The sequence below is a fragment of the Mixophyes fleayi genome, chromosome 10 (genome assembly GCF_038048845.1).
Source record: "Mixophyes fleayi isolate aMixFle1 chromosome 10, aMixFle1.hap1, whole genome shotgun sequence".
NCBI classification, from domain to species: Eukaryota; Metazoa; Chordata; class Amphibia; order Anura; family Limnodynastidae; genus Mixophyes; species Mixophyes fleayi.
Window position 1 is genome coordinate 30,847,168 of NC_134411.1, and position 23,970 is coordinate 30,871,137.

Here is a 23,970-nt window from a genome sequence, read left to right on the forward strand (position 1 = left end):
TAGCTAGAATCTGATTGGTTGCTATGGGCAACAGCTCCACTTTTCCTTTTTGGACGGTTTGCTAAATCTAAGTATCAATCACCTCAGAGATGTTGATAATTCTTAGTGAGCTGTATCCTCGTGAATAATGGTTTAGCTTACAAAATGGCCGCCTCCATGGCGAGCAGCTAACTGGCACCCCTTAATCACTTGTTTATTAGTTAAATTTGTGGGGTAATAAAGCCCTATAAATCATTAGCCCATGAGCATGATTGCAATGTGGGAAGGTGTTGATCAATGGATTACCTGGTGAGCTTTATTCAAGCTATTTATATAAGTCACAAGACCAAGGTCTTAAAGAAATGTAAATACGCCATACTAAATAATGGAATTAAGTACTGTACATACAAAGCATCAAATGCAGCTGGGACCAGCAGGTACCAAATTGCAATCATTTAATCAGTCAAAGCTCAGACTGTTTACACTAATGCTGCGTATCACAATACATGTACCAGTATCATGGTATGTGGAACGACAGTCCCTTGTCTCCACCAGTAAACACACTTACATAGATTAAAATGAAAGGTTACATTGAAACTCACTAATGACCCACATCATGTGAATTACCTAAGGAAATGAAAGGAAGGGGATTGTTATTGAAATGAGTCGCTTCATAGCGGGGATCTTAAATCTTCTCTGGTTCTCTCTGTTAGTATTACGGGCTTACTTAGTTTATGTCATGATTGCAATAATTATTATCATATTATTTCCAGATACTCTATTCCTGCGGTATGCAGGGCAATACGTCTGTAGCAAGAGGGAGGAAAACAGTAGACAGAAAATGCATTTTATACCTCAATGAAAAACATTCCATTAATAGTGTTTCCTTACATCCATTTAGTCATGGAAGAGAAGCGTCATTGCGTGATCGATTTGAGCATACTTACCAACTCTCCCGGAATGTCAGGGAGACTCCCGGATTCCGGGTGGGTCTCCCGGACTCCCGGAAGTATATGGCAGTCTCCCGCGATTCTCTGGGAATCGCGGCATTAGGCCCCGCCCTCCGCTAAACCCATGCATGTAAAATTAAAAAGCACTTTGCAATATTCACAAATGCATCTGTAACAGTTTTTTTCATGTTATGACAGAACTTGAAATGATATTCCAATTTTATTCTGGGAGTTAAATGCACAAACAGTGGTCGAAGTGGAAATTTAGAAGTGGCGGTATAGAAAATGTAATTATGAATGTAAGTGAATGGAATGTGATAGTGTTACAATTAGAGATGCTCACTGACCCCCGTGAACTGGTTTTGGTTTTAGTTTTGGATATGGACTACCATCGTGTTTTGGTTTTTGCAAAACCGCCCTTGTGTGTTTTAGTTTTGGATTTTCTAGGCAAAATCCTAAAATATGCTAAAATCACCTAATTTTGCTCTTTTTTTGTTCCTACTTTATTATTAACCTCAATAACACTAATTTCAAGTCATTTGCAGTCAATTTTGACCACCTCACAGATCACAATATTATTTTCATACACTTTCAGACAAATACTGCAGCGACCTGGCTGGATGGTAAGCGACAGAGCGATGACACAAACCCACGGCAGTTCCTGGCACATCTAGGACACATTGGCACACACCAGTGGCAGAAAAGCAAAATGGTGCAAGATGGAATTGTCCTTGGGACCGCCCATCCTCCCACCCACTGTTATGTTGGATCTTAAAAAGGAATCCTATAATCCCAAGATCCGAGATCCAACGACGTAACAATGACATTTTGCCTCGTTGTCGATTCCGAGGGCGCGCGAAAGTACCGAGCCGGTTTGGCTCGGTCCTCGGATCCCCTAAATTCGGGTGTGTTCGGTTCTCGAGGAACCGAGCCTGATCATCTCTAGATACAATGAAAAAAGTAGGAGAAGTGGTGGTATGACATACCCCGTATACCCATATTATATTGGTAAGCTGTAACTTCTGACATCTTTGCGAGTGAGTCCTATTTCTATTTTTACCTGTAATGTGATAAATGTGCACAAGTATATAAATTATCTAACCTATGAATTACCTAATCCCGTCCCTCCTTCTGACGTCTCCCCTCTCCCTAATATGGTTTTTCCTGATTGCCCTCCAAACCTGCTGGCCTGTCTTGATCAGTTAGTGCTACAATGACGCTTGTACAATTGCCGCTGTGATGTATAACTGTGAAGGTGGCAGATGTAGATTACAGTCGTGATAGGACAACTACCTGTATAATCCATGGCTGAATGAGAAAACCATACTTGAAGTCTTTCATGACATCGTGGGACTTTCCCCCATAGAAATAAGAATCTATAATGATTTTCTTTTACATTTGCACATAGCTACAGGCATTGTTTCCTGTAAGTCATGCATGGTGAAAATGGAAGAGAAGAAAAGGACACTTCAAAATGATCTTTACTGTGAAATCTATAGAATAAACTAGGTTTCCACATGAAATCTTTCTAAAGAACCATTTGTAAACGCACAGATTAAAATGTAATATATACTTTAACGTATGTATTAGTTCATTTAAGTTATCAACATGACACAAGTGATACATATAGTAGAATTGTTGCAATTATTTTACCAGCGTTCCCCACGCAAAATGCTCTTGACTCTTGTGCTGCTAAGTTAATTAAATAAAATAGAACATATCGGGGTCATTTATGAAACCTTGTGAAAATTAAAAAAGTGCTGCTACCCATAGCAACCAATCGGCTGTTTGCTTTTCTTGTCTACACTGCATTAAAACAACGGCAGCTCAATAATAGTTGCTGTGGAAACACCACCTCTGTCTTTGTGCAATTCTCTTAAATATCTCTCTAAGATATATCCATTAAATATGGTAATTGGGCGACGACCTATCTGATTTTCGTTTCAGGTGTCACCATTAAATTAGATGTTGTTAGGTATATTTCTAAGATATGGATATTTATTTAGTGACAAAATTTGGTGCTTTGGCACCTGGTTTTTTTTTTAAGTGGTCTCATCTCCTGTCTTGTCTCCTATAAGCCAGTCTGGTGTCTTTGTAAGGTGCTAGCAATTATACGGAGATGGGATCCCAGGTTTCTGCAATGGTTAAACTAATTATTGGTGTTCAGCAAGACTTGCAAGCGAGGTTCATTAATCCGGTGAACCAATGGTAGACAAAATAAAATGATCTGCTTTGATGTACATGCATCCGGTTCCTCTATAGTTTTATCGTCTACCAATAGAACAAAAGACATTTTATAATTATTCACCGACGGTGGAGAACAACTCCCACCTTCTGCTTATGGGGAAACCTGATGTTTCCCTGTAATGTATAGTGTTATCATGCAGAACACAATTACCTGCCGCAAGAGAAACTGTTTTATCAATCTGTAATTAATGTATATGGGGTATTCTGTCTCTGAAATGAATTTTTTTTTTTTAATGAAACCAAATATTACAAGATATCCATGTTAATGGAATAGCATCCATATGATAGATTAGGGTGGTTGACTACAGTACTGGTGTGAGTAATTTATATCCCTTCAACTCAACGGTAGAGCATAGCTTATCATAGCTGCACTGGTGATAGAAAATTCTACCATGGTTTAGGATTAAGTGGAGGATCAATGCTTGTGACAGTCCCCTGAATAGTTTAGTTATGAATATCGTGGAATATTAAAGTTAATTAGGGAAAAATGTTTGTGCCATAGCGAGATTTTTACTGCCATAAATTCTTCTCCATCTGTAAACGTTTCAAGATGGTCAAGGAAGATAAAGTCTGCTGAGAGACTGCTCAGCGTTAAGTAAGAATCCTTATTACATCACATCTTATTCCCTCTAGGGGCTAACTGTATTTTTATTGTATAGAAAGAAGGTCTAATGACTGTCTGTTACAGCAGATATGTGGAGGGGACTTTTTCAGCCATAGTGAATAGCTAGTGTGTAGCACAGTGGCTTGCACTGCTGCCTCACAGCACTGGGATCATGGGTTCAATTCCAACCAGACCAATGGAGTTTGTATGTTCTCCCTGTGTTTGCGTGGGGCTCCTTATGATTCTTTGATTTACTTCCACACTCCAAACACATACTAGTAGGTTAATTGGCTTTTAACAAAAATGGATCCTAGGGTGTGTATGTGGGTGGGTGGTAGGGAATTTAGACTGTAAGGACCAAAGGGACAGGGTGATGTGGATGATTACATATTCTCTGTATAGTGCTTTGTAATATGATCGGTGCTATATAAACAATAATATTAATAGCGGTGGTGTATTCACAGCAATTTAACCCAAGACAACTACAGGTCAAGCATAGTTGCTATCTGTACATTATTTACTCATATAAATGTCTACACACATATATATATATGTATATATATATATATATATATATATATCTATATATATATATATATATCTATATATATATATATATATATATATATATATATATAGGAAAAATATTGTGACATTGTTTTCGTCTGAACTAGTTATTCGATGTTAAAAGTCCCTTTAACTCCAGTTGATTAACTCAGCCCAAGCTATAGATAGGAGTTAAAGATAATGAACATAATTTGACTATGTAAGCGAGTGAGGTCGCCAATGCAATCAGAAATCACATTTTATGGACTATAGTTTACTAATCTACTAATCAATGTTTGTAATATACTTTTTTCTCATATTTGTTTATTTTTCATACATACCAATAAAGCAGGGAAACAACTAACATGGGGTCCCCCCTGAAAACGTGTTCAATGGCTGCCAGAGCTTGCTGGAACTTGTAGTTTCACAATAATATTTAATCTTGTTTTGCACATAAGCCTGGTTGGCTTCATGCTTATTTTTTGGGCCAGATTTCTCCAAGGGACTCCATCACCATGCTGGCCATGCTGAAGCTGTTTACATTATGACAAGAGGGCCGCACTGTTATAGTATGACCAGTATGCCATGACAAAGTCTTGTGCTGGATAACACTTTTACAGGGTGACCCCATGCTCATTCTGACTCCTGCTTTACCTCTATCCTTAGTTACAAGCCAAAGACACATATCGGGGTATGCAGCAAAGTCTAAGTCAAGCAGGGTATGCTGCTTGTCCAGCGGGAGTGTTACACTTTCAAGTAGTGTAGTGTAGTGAATGTGTAACCTTCCAGTCTGCAGTGCCAAAAAGCCCAACTCTAAATCAGGCCCTCTGTGTTTATCCACATGGCACCTAAGTAAGTGGGAGTATTGGCTGTTGCCTTGGAAGTCCAAAGAGCTAATTCATAAGTCTCCTGGACATGGGTGTGTAATGAATTATGCTCTTATGTTTCAAATATTTGTAGAATTATGCTGCATGTGAACCGCTCCTTTCCATCCTTACTCTGTGTTCCATCCTTTCCCTCAGTGGATACCACGGGAAAGGGGGCCCCTGTTTCCCTAGTCATGTGGCAAAGATGGTTCTGAATATTAAATAAAATTCAATAAAATTAAATCCATCCAATTGTGATGTCGTATTTGTTTAGGCTGCGCCAATAATCATTTATACACGAACAAGTAAGCAGTATACTATCCCTGGATGTCGAAAATTACACCAATTAAATATATAAATTGTTACAAAGTTCCATCAATGATCAAATCAGTCACACTGCATAAAGGAACAGGAGACAGATTTCTATTCTAGCTGGAATAGAATAATTTCAGAGAGTTTGACTCTGTTTTCTATCATCTTAAAATTTTTTTATCAAAGACTTTACATTACTGCTCATAAATCTGGGCCAAAACTTATCAGAACATCTATAAAATTCTGCAGTGAATCCTCTGGATTGACCCGAGATCCTCAGAACACAGAACACAGGCTTCAGTAAGTAACCATCTTGCTATTAACAAAAATAAATGACGTTGAAGTTACTCTGCACAAAGTTACTCTGCACAGAGAGATGCAGTCTGCGTTGTCTGGAATTCGGGGTCTCTTCCCTCAGTTCACATTATCTGGCACAATATGAATCTTGGTTTCAGCTCAAGGCTTTCTGCCTTGTTTGTGTGTCGTACTTTGTCAAGCCTGTAAACGTTATCCCACTCGCTGACCCCATCTCCTCAGCTCCATTTCACCAACACAAGCGCTGTTTTATCAATAATTCATCCACAAGCTGAAGAGGTTTTCAAGGTTTGTTTACTAAGATCAAAAAATATTTTAGTATGTGTATGTTATTTCTATGTCTACGCAAGTGTGTATGGCTGTAAAAATAAAGAGTTACAAATAAATTTAAAGGGTAAGTGATTTCGCCGGAGAAGACTACCACCGTGCCTTCACTGGCGGCTGCAGCCATTGGCAAAGAGATTCGCCGGCTTTCTTCGGTGGAATAATTTCTCCGGTGGATCTGGAAAACCCACATCTGGAGAACCGGCCAGGACACGTATGCCAAGATCCGTCAAGACTGACTACTTTAAACGCTGTCAGTATCACTCCAAAAAAAAAAGAAAAGCATAAACCGTTTCTGCGGCTTTCGTGTTAATGTAATAAACAAAGTTTCAATCACTGAATGCCTCCTCCTCCAGACACTGCGAGGAGCACTGAAACACACAGCTATAAAGATAGTAAGGAGCGGAATATCGAACACACAAGCCTGATTACCAAGTACCTCCGGCTACCGACACTGGGAGGAGCACAGCTACACAAGATAATAAGAAGGGTGATGATAAACAAACAGACATGTTCAGTAAATGCCTCCTCCTGCAGTCACTGTGAAGAGCACTGCTAAAGGACAGTGTGTGAAAAAACAGGGGTAATATTTAAATATAATTAAGTGGATTTTAGACACCTGCTCCAATTTACAGAAAAAAAACGTATCTTGAAACGTTAAGCCAACTTTTGAGATCTCCCTTAAGGGAGTGTAGATCTCACTGGTGATTTTTTTGGGGCGGGGCCAAGTGGAACACGTCACATGGCCACGATGATGCGTGAGTCACGTCGCTAAGACCCGCCCCCACCAGTTAACTTAATGAACTGAGCAGGAACCCGGAAGGTTACCCTGCTCTCCGGAAAGGACTCCCAGAATTTCAGAAGTCTCTTGCGCATTCTAGGAGATTAGGCAACTCTGCATTAAGCCCCCAGATTTCCATGTATCAGACAAGATGGAATTGGGGAAAAAGGACTATGATCAAAGGACGACGCTTGCTCCCATTCTACACCTATTATTTTTAATAATGTTAGCAGTATATTTACATGTCATAAACATTGAATCATGGGCAGAATCAGGGCTGAATGATTTGCATGTTTTACTTTGCACAGATGGGATCTGTAGAGATAAGGACCATGGAGAGAGCCACTGACTGCGAAGCAGGATGAATTATGAGACTGCACAAAGATGCAGCCTTGGGGGACAACAAATGTAAATTGAGGCCAGATAACACCCAGTAACTTTATATAAATGGATATATGTGTTATCTTATATCAATATTATCAATGCAACATATGTTATATATTATTAGTTAACAGTACAAATGCTTTCTACACCACTATGTAACTAGGAAACAGCAATATTCAATGCTTCCATATGAATAGAGGCCAGTACAAGCAGCAGAGGCTTCCTTCTGTGTGAGAGCTTACAGTCAGGTATATTAGACATTATGGGCCTGATTCATTAAAAAACTTAAGTCTCGTTGCTCGCTGAAATTGCTCTGCACACTAAACGCCAGTGAGCGCAGGTGGATGCAATTCAAGTTTGAATGCAAATGAGACTTCCGATAACCTACGTTTTTAACGGCAGAACGGGCAAGGGAAGGGACGTGTGCATATAGGCAATGCACAGTAAGGGCGTGCCAAGGTTGGGTGCACACAGGTTGGTCCAGTTCAAGCTCTGGGCAACTCAGAGGTAAGTGATTCTAAGCCTTATCATTGGCACCAGCTACAGGTTGGGTGTAAGTGCCGATTGATAGTGATGACGGACGCAGATGCATGCTACAATATGTGTTTGCAATTAGGAGGAACTGTAATACCGTAAAAAAATCATTTTATGTACAGAAAGCATTAAGAATATCCTGATATATGCATTTCATGTTAAAAAACATTGTTTTTTAACACATAAATAATTTGCATTCACTTATGTTCTTTGATGAATCAGGCACTATATGTACTACTTCTTAAATTAATCTTCAAAATATGTAGACCTGTTGGGGGGGGGGGGGGTACCTGCAGTAAAGACCCGTCTAGCACTGAATCATGCTTATTTTCTCTGGTAAGATGAATGCACGCTCTACAACAGAGGTCTACTGTGAGCTGTCATCATCATCTATTTATATAGCGCCACTAATTCTGCAGCGCTGTACAGAGAATTCACGCACATCAGTCCCTGCCCTATTGGAGCTTACAGTCTAAATTCCCCAACATAAATGCAGACAGACAGACAGACAGAGAGTGTTCACCCAGACAAAAGTGGATGCATTTACTAGTGCAAAAACAAGGACAGTGGCAAAGGGACCATTTATTATTAAAAGAGCAATGGAAGAACAAGATTATTGAAACTGTAAAGGGCACAAAACAGAATAGGGTAACAATACTACACATGAATCACTACCCACCAATCACTACACACCAATCACTACCCACAAATCATTTCCCACCAATCACTACCCAGCAATCACTTCCCAGCAATCACTACCCACCAATCATTACCTAACAATCGCTGCCCACCAATCACTTTTCAGCATTCACATCCCACCAATAGGAAAGACAGAATAGGATAACAATACCAAACATGAATCACTACCCACCAATCACTACACACCAATCACTTCCCACCAATCACTTCCCACCAATCACTACCCACCAATCACTACCCACCAAACACTACCCACCAATCACTACACACCAATCACTACCCACCAATCACTTCCCACCAATCACTACCCACCAATCACTTCCCACTAATCACTACCCACCAATCACAACACACCAATCATTACCCATATGCTGTGCTTACTGCAGGTAACCATATGCACACTGCAGTCGATAAAACATATTTGCTGCTAAAACAAAACAAAACTATATTTGCTGTATAAATACACTTTGTGTAGGCGGCTGCAACGATGTTATAAAGAGTATTTATATACGAAGTCCAGACACGGACCAGTACTTCTATGTAAGGGTATGCAAATTACTGCATGTCTCGCCATAAAACATATATATATATATATATATATATATATATATATATATTACAGGCTAATATTTTGTGTTATGTTTCTGCAAGCAATTTGTAGACAGTACAGTAAAGGATGTGGGCGTTGAAAATGCAAGGTCTAAATTTGGCACGTCCCCATAACAACAGACTGTGAAGTAAAATATAGGTGTTAAAGCTAACCACAAATGACTATTATAGTACATAGGGATCTTTTTGTTTTGATCTTTGCACTACACTGAACCTCTTTTTTCTTTCTACCATATCATCTATATCTCTGCTACTACATCTTCTCCGTATCAGTTAGGTGAATCCCGAAAAGAAAACATCCATTTAAATGAAACATAGAAAGTTAAATTCTTCAACTTTTAGAGAAGCAGAGGTCCTGCCCCTCATCCATGCAATTAGGCTATACCCCCCCCTCCGAAAAAAAAAACCCAAACAAACAAAAAACTACTGCATCTCTGCAAAATCTGTTTATTATTTTGCACAGATGGTAGAATCATTTTGAATTCTGTCTGACACATAGAGGCTTATTGTATGTTTAAAGTACCTATAGGTAGGCTGTTGTAATACTTTAAAAATGTTTACAGCTATGTGCCAATAAATTGAGAAATTAAATTGCACATTTAAAAAACACAAATAAACAACAACGTGTTGCTACTCTAGCACTTGACGTAACATGACGCAGTCCATTCCGTCTGCCGTGAACCTCTGTCCTTTCCATGTCTACGACTTAATATGATGATATGTACTATAAATATTAACCGAATTATGGTTGAGCATCATGGGCAATGTTACATTGCTCGGCCAGTGAGAGGGCCGCGAAGTAAGATAAAGGGATTCATTTGTAGCGGAGAAAGTCAATGTTGGAGCGAGATTACTTCCAGTTGCACTCAACGGTGCGGAAAAACTTTTGCAGATCTGTATGTTGTGGATCTAAGGAGACTGTATGTGGTGTCTGCAGCTGCTTTGTGTAAAGTCAAAGTGTTGTTGTAGAAGAAGGCAGTCAGATAAGGGTACTGGAGAACTGGTATGGGCGAGAGGAGTAGTTTAAATGAAGTTGGGGAGTGGATTGGGTCAAGGGCAGAAGTTATTGGACTATTGAAATAATAAATAAATAAATATATATGAACCTTGTATCCCCAACCCCCAAATTCCCCAACCAGCCCCAGCGCTAAACAGCCTCTGCTAGTTCCCACTTGAACATGGCGACAATGAGCTTGGGATCTGTCAGCTAGAAACCTCAAAGTTCCCAGTAAAAAAGTAAAAAAGCAAAAAAGTAAATAAAACACACACATAATTGTTACATTAACTTTTATTTAACGAAAGATAAAAAAAATCAAATGGGAGTTCTTCTTAATTTGTGGTCCAAGCTCTGTTAGGAGACCTTCAGTTGTGAATCGAATTAACCCGGGAGTCCCAAAAGAATCCCGAGTTAATTGAATTCAGCCATTTACAAGGGGTTTCCCCCCGAGCCCCAATGTGTGAGTGACTGACGGGCACTCCCTGCTTTCATCACACAAAAACACAGACTAACAGAATTTCTGTTGGTGTAGGGAATAAAAATAAAAACCGCAGAGAAGCTTCATTCATCTCAATGGCTGTTTCTTTTCAATGGCCTATTCATTTTCAATGGGGTTTTTACGTGTAGTGCACAACTTCAATTAAATGAATGGGCCATTGACATCAATGTGAAAAAAAACAGCTCAATGCAGGTGTAAAAGTATTTGTGAACACCTAGTAGGTATGTATGCGCTCCCATAATGATTAATGGCGTTGTACATATGTGGTGATATGCTCTGAATGTACTGAAATAGAGCAAGTAGTGTCCAAAAAAACTCTATGTAGCGGCAAGTATGCATGAAAATGGCTATGAACACACAGAATAGAATGGCTTAGCACAGATGGTGGTCCTGACTCTATCCCAAATATTTTTTTATAAGAACCATATATTTTAAACGGGGGTGCATTAGTGTTAATAAATTATTCTAAATTAAAGTTTGATAAATACATTTAACATATTCAGCTAGGAGTGAATAGAAGTAATCATCTTTGCAACCATACACACGCAAATTAACCTCCAATTTCTTAGAAGCCAATTAACCTACCAGTGTGCGTTTGGACTATAGCAGAAACCCCGGAGGAGACCCACACAAAGTCTTGGCTGGAATCAAACCCAATCACTGTGAGACTGTGCTACCTGAATGTATAAATACTGCCAGTTTAGCACTTTCAATACATACACCGTGCTATTTAATGGATCTACAAGGCAGAATTAGATCGCATTTTAAACACGACAAGCTGACATTCAAACGTATGCGTAAACTGCATCCACTTTTGTCAAGAAAAAAAAACTTTGAACTCTAGAGCTATCCCCAAATAATTCCCTTCAACTCTATTAGAATTATAGCATAATGATTCGAGGAACATTTTAGCAGTGATTGCTTTTGGAATGAATAGATTGCTTCATCCTGCAACAAAGAACGGAAAAGTAACTGCTGTATTATAGCCTGACTTCCAGCCAGAGATGCTTAAACTTCCTGTCTCCGGTAACCATGGAAACCTCTAAAGGTAACACAGAAAATAGGATTTTTCAAGGATACCGTTTACAAGCTGCCTATTTTTGATTTGAACTGGGGAAGGCATTAGGGGAGACACATTGAAATTTATAGGAGTGAAGATTGCAGGTCGACTCCATTCTTTTGCATGTTACAAAGTATAATATAGAGTGAGGGTCATTTAGAAATGTTCACAAGTCCTTGTGACAGATTTTACACACGCCTTACCTCTTTTCACACCGGCAAGCATACATTTTTGCACCAAGATGGGGTCTTGGCATTGGGCAGATCTATGACTTGTGCTTCACAGATCACAACATAGTCACAATTACACGCTGGTTTAAGCGCCAGAACTGCTTACACAAAATTAGACTTTGCTATAATAAGTATATTATGGAAAGTATTTTAAAAATGAGTGTAGATAGTGAACAATTATAGGTATTCCAGATTTGTCAAGCCAGTGTTGAGTTTTTTTACTTGTGTATAAGACAGACAGTGAAGTCTGTATTGTACACTGACCAGCAGACAGTGAAGTCTGTATTGTACACTGACCAGCAGACAGTGAAGTCTGTATTGTACACTGACCAGCAGACAGTGAAGTCTGTATTGTACACTGACCAGCAGACAGTGAAGTCTGTATTGTACACTGACCAGCAGACAGTGAAGTCTGTATTGTACACTGACCAGCAGACAGTGAAGTCTGTATTGTACACTGACCAGCAGACAGTGAAGTCTGTATTGTACACTGACCAGCAGACAGTGAAGTCTGTATTGTACACTGACCAGCAGACAGTGAAGTCTGTATTGTACACTGACCAGCAGACAGTGAAGTCTGTATTGCACACTGACCACCAGACAATGAAGTCTATATTGTACACTGACCTACCAGACAGTGAAGTCTGTATTGCACACTGACCACCAGACAGTGAAGTCTGTATTGTACACTGACCACCAGGGAATGAGCTTTGCTTTGTACACTGGCCGCACCTCCTATGTATAAGCCACACACCAAAACCCAATTAAGCTGTGACCGTTATTTTGTACTCCCTTCTAGCACATTTCTCCCTCATGGAACGTTTGACATGTCCGATTGCTTGCTCCACCTAAGCACATCATGATCCTTATGTATAATTTTACTTGTCTCTATGAAACAAGCATCACACCTAAAGCAAACCACGCTCAAAATCTACAATCATCACACAAAGCATCTTCTCAGAGATCCCTCTGTGAGTTGTGCAGCGAATTTAAAGAACAGCAATTACACCATACTTGCCAACATTTGTTTTCTTTCTTCCGGGAGATGCCGGCTGGGACGTGGACGTGCAGGGGGCGGGGCGCCGAAATTGCGTCATTTTGACCCTGCCTCTTGATGTGATGACACAAATCGCGTCATTTTACAGGTGTTTTCCGGGTGAATCGCGGCGTTAAACCGAATTTTGACGATCAGGGAGATTGCCACACTCTCCCGGGAGCCCGGGAGACTCTCGCAAAATGCGGGAGTCTCCCGGACATTCCGGGAGAGTTGGCAAGTATGAATTACACATAAAAATGTGATAAACAATTCAATAATTTAACATTGTAAATACACACCAATAATATCAGTGATTAAAGTAGGGATCTACCTGAGCAATCCAAGTTGGGTGTATGTCCTCAGTTGAGATCTCAACATATCTGTATGATAGTAAAAAAGAGGGGGGGGGAGAAGCGAACAGAGAGAACATTTAAAGAATAGAAGAGATATACACACAGGGATTAGGAGGGAAGAGCAACTAAGGCTTACAAGAGGCCTGGCATAGAGCTGTTGTTAAAGCTATACCAAGCGTCCCACACTTTGTGGAACGTGGGAACCGTGTCATGGAGGAGACTAGTCACATATTCCATGGATGCCGTGTGTCAAGTTCTTTTCATAACACCCTCTCTAGAGGGTTGTGAGACCTTCTTCCATTCACTAGCTATTTGTAACTTAGCTGCATTGTAAATATACCGGATAAGCTTATCCGAAGCCTTTGTGATGCCTTTGATAGGTTTATATAGAAGCACCAAGAGTGGATTCTTAGGCACGTTAATAGAGGTGACCTGTCGAACCAGTGATATTACCTCGTCCCAGAATTTAGCCACCAGAGGGCAATCCCACCAAATAAGAAGGAAAGAGCCCACCGCCCCACAGTTGCACCAACAAAGATCTGAGGTATGGGGAAAGATAGAATGAAGTCTCTCAGGCACCATGTACCATCTGGTATAGATCTTATATGAATTTTCGCGGATGGCTGTATTAATGGACGACCTCGAAACCCTCTCACGAATAAGCGACCATCCCTCCTCGTCCAGGGTTATCCCAAGATCTTGTTCCCATGCCTGCTCAAACGGTTCCATAGAAGGAGATGAGGAGGACACGAGAGAGCTATACAGAATCGAAATATAGCCTCGGTGACCCGGGCTGTAAATACAATGCCTCTCAACGGGTGTTGGTAGCCGCAGCTTAGATGATTGTGTCTGGGCTTGTATAAAGCTTTTAATTTGCATATAGTGAAAATACAAATTGCTTGGAAGAGCGTGTCTCTCACTCAGGTCTGTGAAGGAACGTGGCGCATGCTCACCCATCAGGTGAAAAAAATCGATCTAACCCTGCTTTCCCCCAAGGGTAAGCAAAAGCCTTAATGCAGCCCTGTGGGAAGCGAGGGTGTCTCCACAGCTGGATGAGAGGCGAGGGGTAGGGGGCCAGTGCATATTTTTTGTTCAACTTGTCCCATACTTCCAATGTAAAACGTATAGAGGGCGTAACAATGGCTGAGGCTGGTCTGACGCTCCCAGGGATCCAAGGTAAGAAGCGCACTCCTATATCTGGGGACAACTATTCTTCAATATCCACCTATTTCTTGAGTCCTAATGGTGAAAGCCAAGAAATGAGATGAGTCAATTGTGTGGCTTGGTAATATTTATCAAATAAGGGTAGGCCCAGGCCACCATTATATTTAGATTTAGCTAAACAAAGTTTACTACGCCTGGGTCTCTTGCCATGCCACACAAACTTGCCACAAATAGATTGAATAGAACTTAAAAAAGAATCAGGGACTCTGACCGGAAGGGTCTGGAATAAATATAATAGTCTGGCTAAGACATTCATTTTAATGGTGTTGATTCTCCCGAACCACAAGATGCAAAGAGAACTCCAAGTCAATAAGTCTTGTTTTATTGTGGACAACAAAGGGGGGTAATTAGCCTGAAATAAAGTTTCGTAAAAAATTGTTATATAGACTCCCAAGTATCGAATTGCTCGAGGGCGCCACTGAAACTCAAAATTGAGTTCCAGTACTTTCTTTGTATGAGGTGGAAGGTGTAACGCAAGTGCCTCTGATTTGGAGTTTTATAACCAGAGAGGACACCAAAATTTTGCAATTCCGCAAATAATTTAGGAAGGGAGGTTTGAGGCGATGATAGAGTGAGGAGAACATCATCTGCAAATAACGAAATCTTGTATTGTCTACTTTTGACCTGGATTCCCTTCACATCTGGATTCAGTCGGATCCGAGCAGCAAGTGGTTCAATACATAGTGCATAAATAAGAGGGGAGAGAGGGCACCCTTGTCTCGTCCCATTATTAATGCCAAACACAGATGAGCTCAAGCTGACCTGAGCTTTTTTTTTTAACTACTTGTTTGTCTAAATTAACAACTTTTTGAATGCAATATATGGTTTCTAGACGTCTTTAAGCAGAGAAAGAGAAAGATATTCCCCTGCTATAAAGATATCAAGGCTCATGTAGCGTTTGACGCAAATAGCGTTGTAAGGTTATAATTCTGTGCATGCCCAAAAAAGACTAGTTACAGGGACTGAGTCACATCTTGTGCTTACAGATGCTTGTGGCCCCTTTTGGTTGAAGTAGTGGGCGTGTAAGGGCGTATTTTAGCAATGGATACAATTTTCATCTGCTATTGATTAGAAAATTAAGTCCGACTCTACACGCGGCGCTTCGTGTGCAACTTAGGTTTCCTCTGCATTCTGGTATTTTTCCTATGATAGTTTCGCCACTAGGTGGCAGGCTTTTGTTTCAATATATGGAAGACATTATTAATAAAAAATAATACTTTAGAAGTATAGTATTTTTTAAGCGTTGTGGAAATTATATTACAATTTGCGAAACAGTACAAAAATAATGCTTTTCTTTTAACTCAGATAGATTAATTATGGAAGCTTCAACTCATCAATAAATGCAAATGGATAGATACAATTGATTATATGTGAAGAGTAAATTATCTTCGAGCACATAGAAAGTGCAGTGAAAATAATCTATTCTTGTACCGTGTTTTCACTTTAAGAATTGCCAGTATTTTGCATCAGCTGGATGAGTGTGGAGGTCATTTTAGAAAATTAGTATTTAATCCATACTTTATGTAAAAGTGTGAGTGTGGCTTTAATTTTAATTATAAACCTTAATGATAAGCACTAAACAGCACCCATGGGAGAGATTGCTTAGAACAACAGTATTGTCCTATAAGTCTGAACACAAAAACACATAAGGGAGAGAAAGAGGACTGTGTTTTTTTTTCTTAAAAAAACAGATTACATATTGAAGGTATTATACCTTAGGGCAGTGTCTAATGAGCGATTAGAACGCCGACTTTTAAGAGCGGAGTTTGTTTACTAAAACATTAATGCTTTACTCAGAATGGAGATTCTCAACTAGCGTTTGTACATTACAATTGTTAATTCCGGGCCTTTAATGTACAGCATGTATCAGCAATTTAGTGGACAGATGTTGAGTTGTGTGTCCAATTTAGTAAGGGCTTATGTGAAAGTATCATCATACGTAAATCATCAACAACATCATCATCATTTATTTATATCGCACCAGACTTGGGTAACAATCTAACTCTAACCCCTCAGTCTGATTTGCACTATTTCATAGAGACTCCATAAGAGTGTCCTGGGATCAAGATGATGGAAATTGTAGTGAAATGTCACATGAATCAAGATAATATAGTATATATATATATATATATATATATATATAGTGACAGAGACACTTTCCTACCTATGTGTTTCACCTTTCAACTTCAGATAAAATTGTTTGTATTGGAAAGTAGATTTTCCAAAATGTCTTGGCTCAAGTAAAAGCAGTATCAAGGGTTCCCGGGAGTGAATAGAGAGAGATGGAGGGTCTTATTTTATTAGGTCCATTTCAGGCTATCTGACCTGCCAGGCAGACAGCATGCTAAGTAATAGTTGCACCTGCAATGGCTGTTACTTTACTCAGTCAATCTCTCTGGAAGCCTCCATAGACAGAGAAAACTGCTATTTGTTCATAAGGGAAGTACACTGTTGCTTTATTTGGGCGGAATATTAGGTCCTTCTATACTTAGTGAGGGATTATCTAATGTACTAGTCCCCCTGTGGCTGACAAATATGTTTAATACACTCCCTCTCAGAGAATAACTTTTTTATATGGCAAAGTCAGCCATATTTGTACTCCCAAGTGAAGCCGCTCTGAGTGCACCCAGCACACACCTCTATTTCACATGTGCAATGCTATGATATCTTTAAAATTTTACCTACTTGTAAAACAAAACTAAACATTTTTCCAAAATGTCACCTCTCAAAGGAACTCCGCTGTCACAATAGCTTTGTAACATAAAAAACTCCTAGGGTTAAATGTATTAAACAGCCCTTTATGCAAGTCGCCGTTATTTGGCGACTTTGCAGAGAAAATTTAAAACGGCAATGGCTTTCCAGGCTTTCAAGTTCAATATCTGCAACTTGCAGAATCCAACGCTTAATACATTTACCCCCTAGTTTTAAAACTCTCTGTACACTAAGGGGGGTATTCAATTGTTCGGCTTGACGGACGAAAAACTTGCGCTCTTAAACTATTACCGTTAATACGGTAAAAGTGCGATTAAAAACCGTACATACGGTAATTTACTCACTGAATTTTAGCTCGCAGCTCCCTGAGCTGAAATTCAGCGAGTAATTACCGTATTAACAGTAATAGTTTTAGAGTGTGAGTATTTTGGCCGTCAAGCCGAACAATTGAATACTCCCCTAAGTACGCTATCTAAAACTAACAGAAAAATTGTGACTGTTTGCAAAACAAGAAGAGGAAAAAAATGACAATATTTTCAACTTTAGACTATTCCAAATTTGTAATTTTGCATTATTTTATTCCAAAATTTGGCGGAGGCCTTTCTCCATTTGCATGCCAAATTTCAGCTTAATAGTTCTAGATGTAACCCCTCCAACACCTTCCCGCCCTTCATAAAATTAGCATGGTGGAATGTGATTTATTAACCTTAATATAAGGGCACAGTTGACTCTAATAAATCGCAAATATATATATATATATATATATATATATATATATATATATATGTCTCTATATATATATATATATATATATATATATATATATATATATATATATATATATATATACATATATATATATATATATATATATATATATAGCTGTAAATCAGAACCATATTTAATTCTGAAAGGTATCAATATGTGAATAGGCATCTTTGGTGCCACTGTTATGGAGTGCAGTCATAATCATCTAAATAATAGATTTTCTTTTTGTAATAAGGCATTTTCCTGTAAAAATGAAACAGCATTTTGCTTAACGTTGAACAACCTTTGCTGATTCCTACTTTGTTATACTGCGTGCATGCATTATGCATTTTCTGAGCTCTGGGTTGTAAATGTGCTTTGAGCTGGTATAAGATTTTACTTATGTCTGATTCATAGGAAATTTCATTAATCTCTACAGCAAAGGGACCTTGCAGTGAGCGGTAGTGAGGAAATGAACCCGAGGGCTGTGGGTTAGAATGAGGCGCAGATGAATCAGCGGTAAGAGATTCTAGAATCCCGTGGACAGGGCAGAGGGAATGCTTCAGAGAATCTCTCATAGGAGACAAGAATCTCTTATAAATAGTAGGACTATGGGGTATATTTTATTAGTATGGCGACAGGACTGATTTTTCCACGTTGAAAATCGCCTATCGCCATTGTTTATGATTAAAATCTCGCCAAGGCAGCTGAACGATACTTATCTGCCTCTGTGATACTGCGGTAGGCAGTGACAGACTAGATGCTTGGGCTTTCAGTTCAACCCAATAAAAAAAAAATATATAATAAAAAAAAATGATAAAATATGTAAAACATTTGTTAAATATTTTAAAACTATTGCCAAATGAAAAAATTATTTAAATAGTACAGCATTTTTTAAAAAGTCGTTATCTTCTGAGATAACGATATAGGAAGAAAGATTGATACGGTACTTGTGTCGCTTTGATCATTGTTTAATAAGTCCGGCTTTCCATAATAAAGTTGCAATTGATGTATAGGGCGATGGGGGTAAAAAAACACCCGTTTTTCCAGAGACAGGACTTTTTGCCCCACAATACATAGACCCCTGTGTCTTAAACATCCCACATTTTGTTAACACGGTGTGGTGTGATTGTTATATCATATGAAATATTGATTTTGCAGCCCCTTATATAATGTAGAGTGTGGGACTGTGGATAGTATATTTTATGTGTGGTTAATGAACATGAATGCATGCCTAGTCCACCTTCAGGTCACTTTAATGCATTGTATTGCTTTTGACCTCTTGAAATTTTTACTATATATTGCTTGTTTTGTTGTTGTTTTTTTATAATCCGTCTGTGCTTTTAAGTCATGTCTTTATATAAGCAAGCAGATATTTATCTTGTTTCTCTGGGATATGAAAGAAAGCTGTTTTCTGAATACAGTTGTATCTAAAGTAGAAAAATAGGGGGATTTGTGTATTATCCCAAGTCAAAGAAAATAAACCACTTTACTTGTCCTATACAGGCATAGAAGAAATCTGGAAACCAATCAATGAAATCAATTGAAGGTTTACATCCAATCAGTGATATCAATGGGGCAGGAGGAGCTAGATTCTGCCTACAACATTGTGTCTGTAGGTGACAAGCAAAGTTGATTATTCGACATATAAATTTGCTTCTAATAAAGTTTATTTACTTGATAACTGTATATGAATTGATAATGGACTATGGATGTTGAGTAACAGTTCCAGAGCTTGCAAATTACAGCTGGGACTTATGGAACTTGTTCAGCGGCTCTAAGTGCAAAGCTTGAATAGATTCTTACACTCATGCAAAAATACTTATGATTAAAATACATATATATGATTATTAACATGAGATTTATTTTCTTTTTCTTGCAGAATACTGAAACTCCTGAAGGACCAAACACAAACAAAGTATGAATGTTGAACAAGATGACATTACATCCACAGCAGATGATGATAGGTCCTAGGTTTAACAGGGCCTTATTTGACCCCCTTTTTATTGTGCTGTTGGCTCTTCAGCTTCTCGTGGTGGCCGGCTTGGTTAGAGCTCAGACCTGCCCTTCCGTATGTTCCTGCAGCAACCAGTTCAGCAAAGTCATTTGCACGCGGAGAAACCTGCGTGAGGTCCCCGATGGTATCTCCACCAACACCAGACAGCTGAACCTTCATGAAAACCAGATCCAAATAATTAAAGTGGACAGTTTCAAACACTTGCGACACTTAGAAGTTTTACAGTTGAGTAGGAACCACATTAGGACGATTGAAATCGGGGCCTTCAATGGCTTGGCCAACTTAAATACGTTAGAACTGTTCGACAATAGGCTGACTACCATTCCGAATGGAGCTTTTGAATATTTGTCAAAACTGAAAGAGCTGTGGCTGAGGAACAACCCCATCGAAAGCATTCCGTCCTATGCTTTTAATCGCATCCCTTCGCTGCGTAGGTTGGATTTGGGGGAAATGAAGAGATTGTCCTATATTTCAGAAGGAGCATTTGAAGGACTTTCGAACCTTAAGTATTTGAACCTTGGGATGTGTAACCTAAGAGAAATCCCCAACCTTACCCCGCTTGTTAAACTAGATGAGTTAGACCTTTCGGGGAATCACCTGGCGGTTCTTAGACCAGGATCATTCCAAGGATTAACTCATTTGCAAAAACTGTGGATTATGCATTCCCAAATTCAGGTGATTGAACGGAATGCCTTCGACGACCTCCAGTCACTGGTGGAACTTAATTTGGCACATAATAATCTAACTTTGCTGCCTCATGACCTGTTCACACCTCTCCATAATTTGCAAAGGATCCAGTTGCATCACAATCCCTGGAATTGCAACTGTGACATCCTTTGGCTTAGCTGGTGGCTGAAAGAAATAGTCACCACCGGCAGTACATGTTGTGCTCGTTGCAGCACTCCCGCCAGTTTAAAAGGGACTCACATTGCAGAGTTGGATCAGAATTATTTTACGTGTTATGCCCCTGTGATTTTGGAGCCACCAACTGATCTGAATGTCACGGAAGGGATGGCTGCTGAACTTAAATGTCGGGCATCGACGTCATTGACTTATGTTAGTTGGATTACTCCTAATGGATCCATTATGACCCACGGGGCTTACAAAGTGCGTATTTCTGTGCTTAACGACGGCACGTTAAACTTTACAAACGTAACAGCGCGGGATACGGGATTGTACACATGCATAGTGAGTAACTCCGCAGGGAACACCACTGCCTCCGCGACACTGAATGTGACTGCGACCGATACCGGTTATTCATACTTTTCCACCGTCACTGTAGAGACTATGGAACCATCTCAGGATGAGGCGAGGACCACGGAACATCACGTGGGCCCCACACCAGTCCTCGACTGGGAAACCACAAATGCAACCATTTCGTTAATGCCTCACAGCACAAGGTCCACAGAGAAACCCTTCACCGTCCCGGTTACAGATGCAAATAGTGGAATGCCAGGGATAGACGAGGTTATGAAGACCACCAAAATTATTATTGGCTGTTTTGTGGCCATCACCCTTATGGCAGCGGTCATGTTGGTTATTTTCTACAAGATGAGGAAGCAGCACCATAGAAAGAACCATCACGCTCCCACACGGACTGTTGAGATTATAAACGTGGACGACGAACTCACGGCCGACACACCGATTGAGAGCCACTTGCCCATGCCCGCAATAGAACACGAGCATTTGAACCACTATAACTCTTATAAATCCCCTTTCAATCACACGACAACAGTGAACACAATAAATTCGATACACAGCTCTGTGCATGAACCTTTACTGATCCGCGCAAACTCTAAAGACAATGTACAGGAGACGCAAATCTGAAATCCTATCACGCGCCAGTTTAAGAGCAAAAACAGACAATTTATATTAAAAAAAAAAAAAAAAAGGAACGAAAATGACTGGGCTAAATCTACTGTTTCCAATAAAAAAAAGTGTCTTTACAAAAAAAATACAAAGAAATAATAAAAAAAACAAAGAAATTTATTTATTAAAAATTCTATTGTGATCTAAAACTATCGAAATCTGTGTATTCCTCAAGCAAAGTTGGCTACACTTGGTTTAACCCAAGTTCTCATATTTTTTCATAGGAATATTGAATCTAAATCCTTCGGGAAGACCTAATTGTAGATTTTTTTTTTTTTATAAGATATGTTTGGGCTTTTTTTTGTGAATTGAAGGCTTCACTTGGTTTATTGGTTTATTTTTGTAAACATTTACTACAGGGGAAGCCTTCAAAAGCATTTCCCTCCGTGCATTAGGAAATGGTTGATAATTGGTTTCACAGAGAATGCCCTATTGTGATCGATAGATCCGCAAGAAAATGATAGAGAGAAAATAATTTTTTATTTTTATTGTATTGACCTATTCTGTATTTTTGCAGAATTTATATTCTTTGAGAAAATATAAGGAACACAAAATTACATGTAATAATCTATTATCATTTCCACACTGGAATGAGCCAAATTTGTTGCTCTGAACACTTCAAGAAGGTTATGAATTTGAATAAAAAGAAATTGATGGTTTTCTGTACTTGGCCAGCCTTCTTTTTAAGGTCATTGTCATCACATAGATGGCATGGTGTTTGTCTTAAAAAAATCCAATGTTTGATATGGTACCTTTATTACAGGAAGTAGCATATTTGGATCTCTTTGGAATGTACCTGGTCCCAAAATTGTTGGCCAAGGAATTTGCCAGTGGGCAACCCTAGATCCTTTAATATTGTGATTCATCATGACTATGGCATTCCACACTAATCCCTAGAGAGTTAAAAATGTTGGTTTGGCAATTGTGGTGCTCAAAATAGTCAGACAAACAAATTAGGAGGACGTAAACCCTTCTTTAAAAGTTACTTCTGCTTTTGGTTTTGACTTGATGATTAAAATTTGTTAAAAATTTTCAGGGATTTGTAAAAAATGTTCCATCTGCTAAAAATAATAGCTGCCCCTTGCTACACTATGGAAGTAGTTGTATATTGTATTCTCTGAATGCTCTTGGCCAAATGCCAAAGTTATTAATTGCAATTATATATAAGTAGTTAAAGCTGCAATTTCATATAGACTTTTTTTTTTTTTTAAAACCCCCAGCATGCTTTGTTCCTTTGTAACATGAATTTGGTTTGTCATTTTTCTTGGATCCTCCTATAAGTCAGTCTTCCCTTTTCAAAATCCTTCTGTGGGGGAGATGTATATTGTTGGAATGAATTTGCGTTTTGGCACTCAAGCTCGTTCTTGAGGAGGGGTTCAACTGATCTCTGAGTCTAATCCCTCTTTCATGCACATGGTGGCAGTAGAAGGAGGGAGATTTGTGCTGTGAGCAAGCATGCTAAGAAGGGGGGTATTTTAATGCCTTTCTTTTTATTACATCATATGTCATGTGATTGTTGTGGCATTGGGAGTCGGGTGACACCTGCCAAATTGTTAATCTTTTTCAGCAACAAAAATAAACACCAACATGTATTTTCTTATGGTAAAGCGGAAAGATTTATGTTAAAAAATACACATAATTTTTTCATGTAATTGCAGCTTTAATTGTAAATATATATAAAGACCAAGAGCTTTATTGTAGCTAATAGTGAACAAAACACTTGAGATTTATAAAGGGCAGCTACAGCTGTTAACTGAGGAAATCAAGGATATTTGCATTTCTGTGACAAATTTACCATACAGTTTGCTATTTCTGTGACTATATTCTCAACAATTTGCTAAGGTATAATAATAATGTAATGACCACAATGAATGCGGGGTCTTCAATGGCTGTAAATACAGGAATGAGACGCTGGGATGATAATGTCTTTCCTCCTACAGGACGTGATTGTAATATATCACATAATGATCGCTGAGCCTCTTGTCCTGCAGACACTGTGAAGAGCACTGCTATGTAAGGTAATACGAAAGAGAACCTCATACAAACTGACATGATCAATTAGCTCCGTTTCCTACA

General features: G+C 39.0%; 1 protein-coding gene across 6 annotated transcripts in view; it reads left to right on the forward strand.

Moving 5' to 3' along the window:
• LRRC4C (leucine rich repeat containing 4C) overlaps nucleotides 1–22,553 on the forward strand; it is a 610,411-nt gene extending 587,858 nt beyond the window's left edge. For all 6 annotated transcript variants that reach the window (XM_075188319.1, XM_075188315.1, XM_075188317.1 and 3 more), the window contains one exon: nucleotides 19,891–22,553. In XM_075188319.1, the coding sequence (XP_075044420.1) occupies nucleotides 19,933–21,852 (1,920 nt within the window). In that variant the 5' untranslated portion in view covers nucleotides 19,891–19,932 and the 3' untranslated portion in view covers nucleotides 21,853–22,553. The remainder of the gene's footprint in view (nucleotides 1–19,890) is intronic.
• The last annotated feature ends 1,417 nt before the right edge of the window (nucleotides 22,554–23,970 follow it).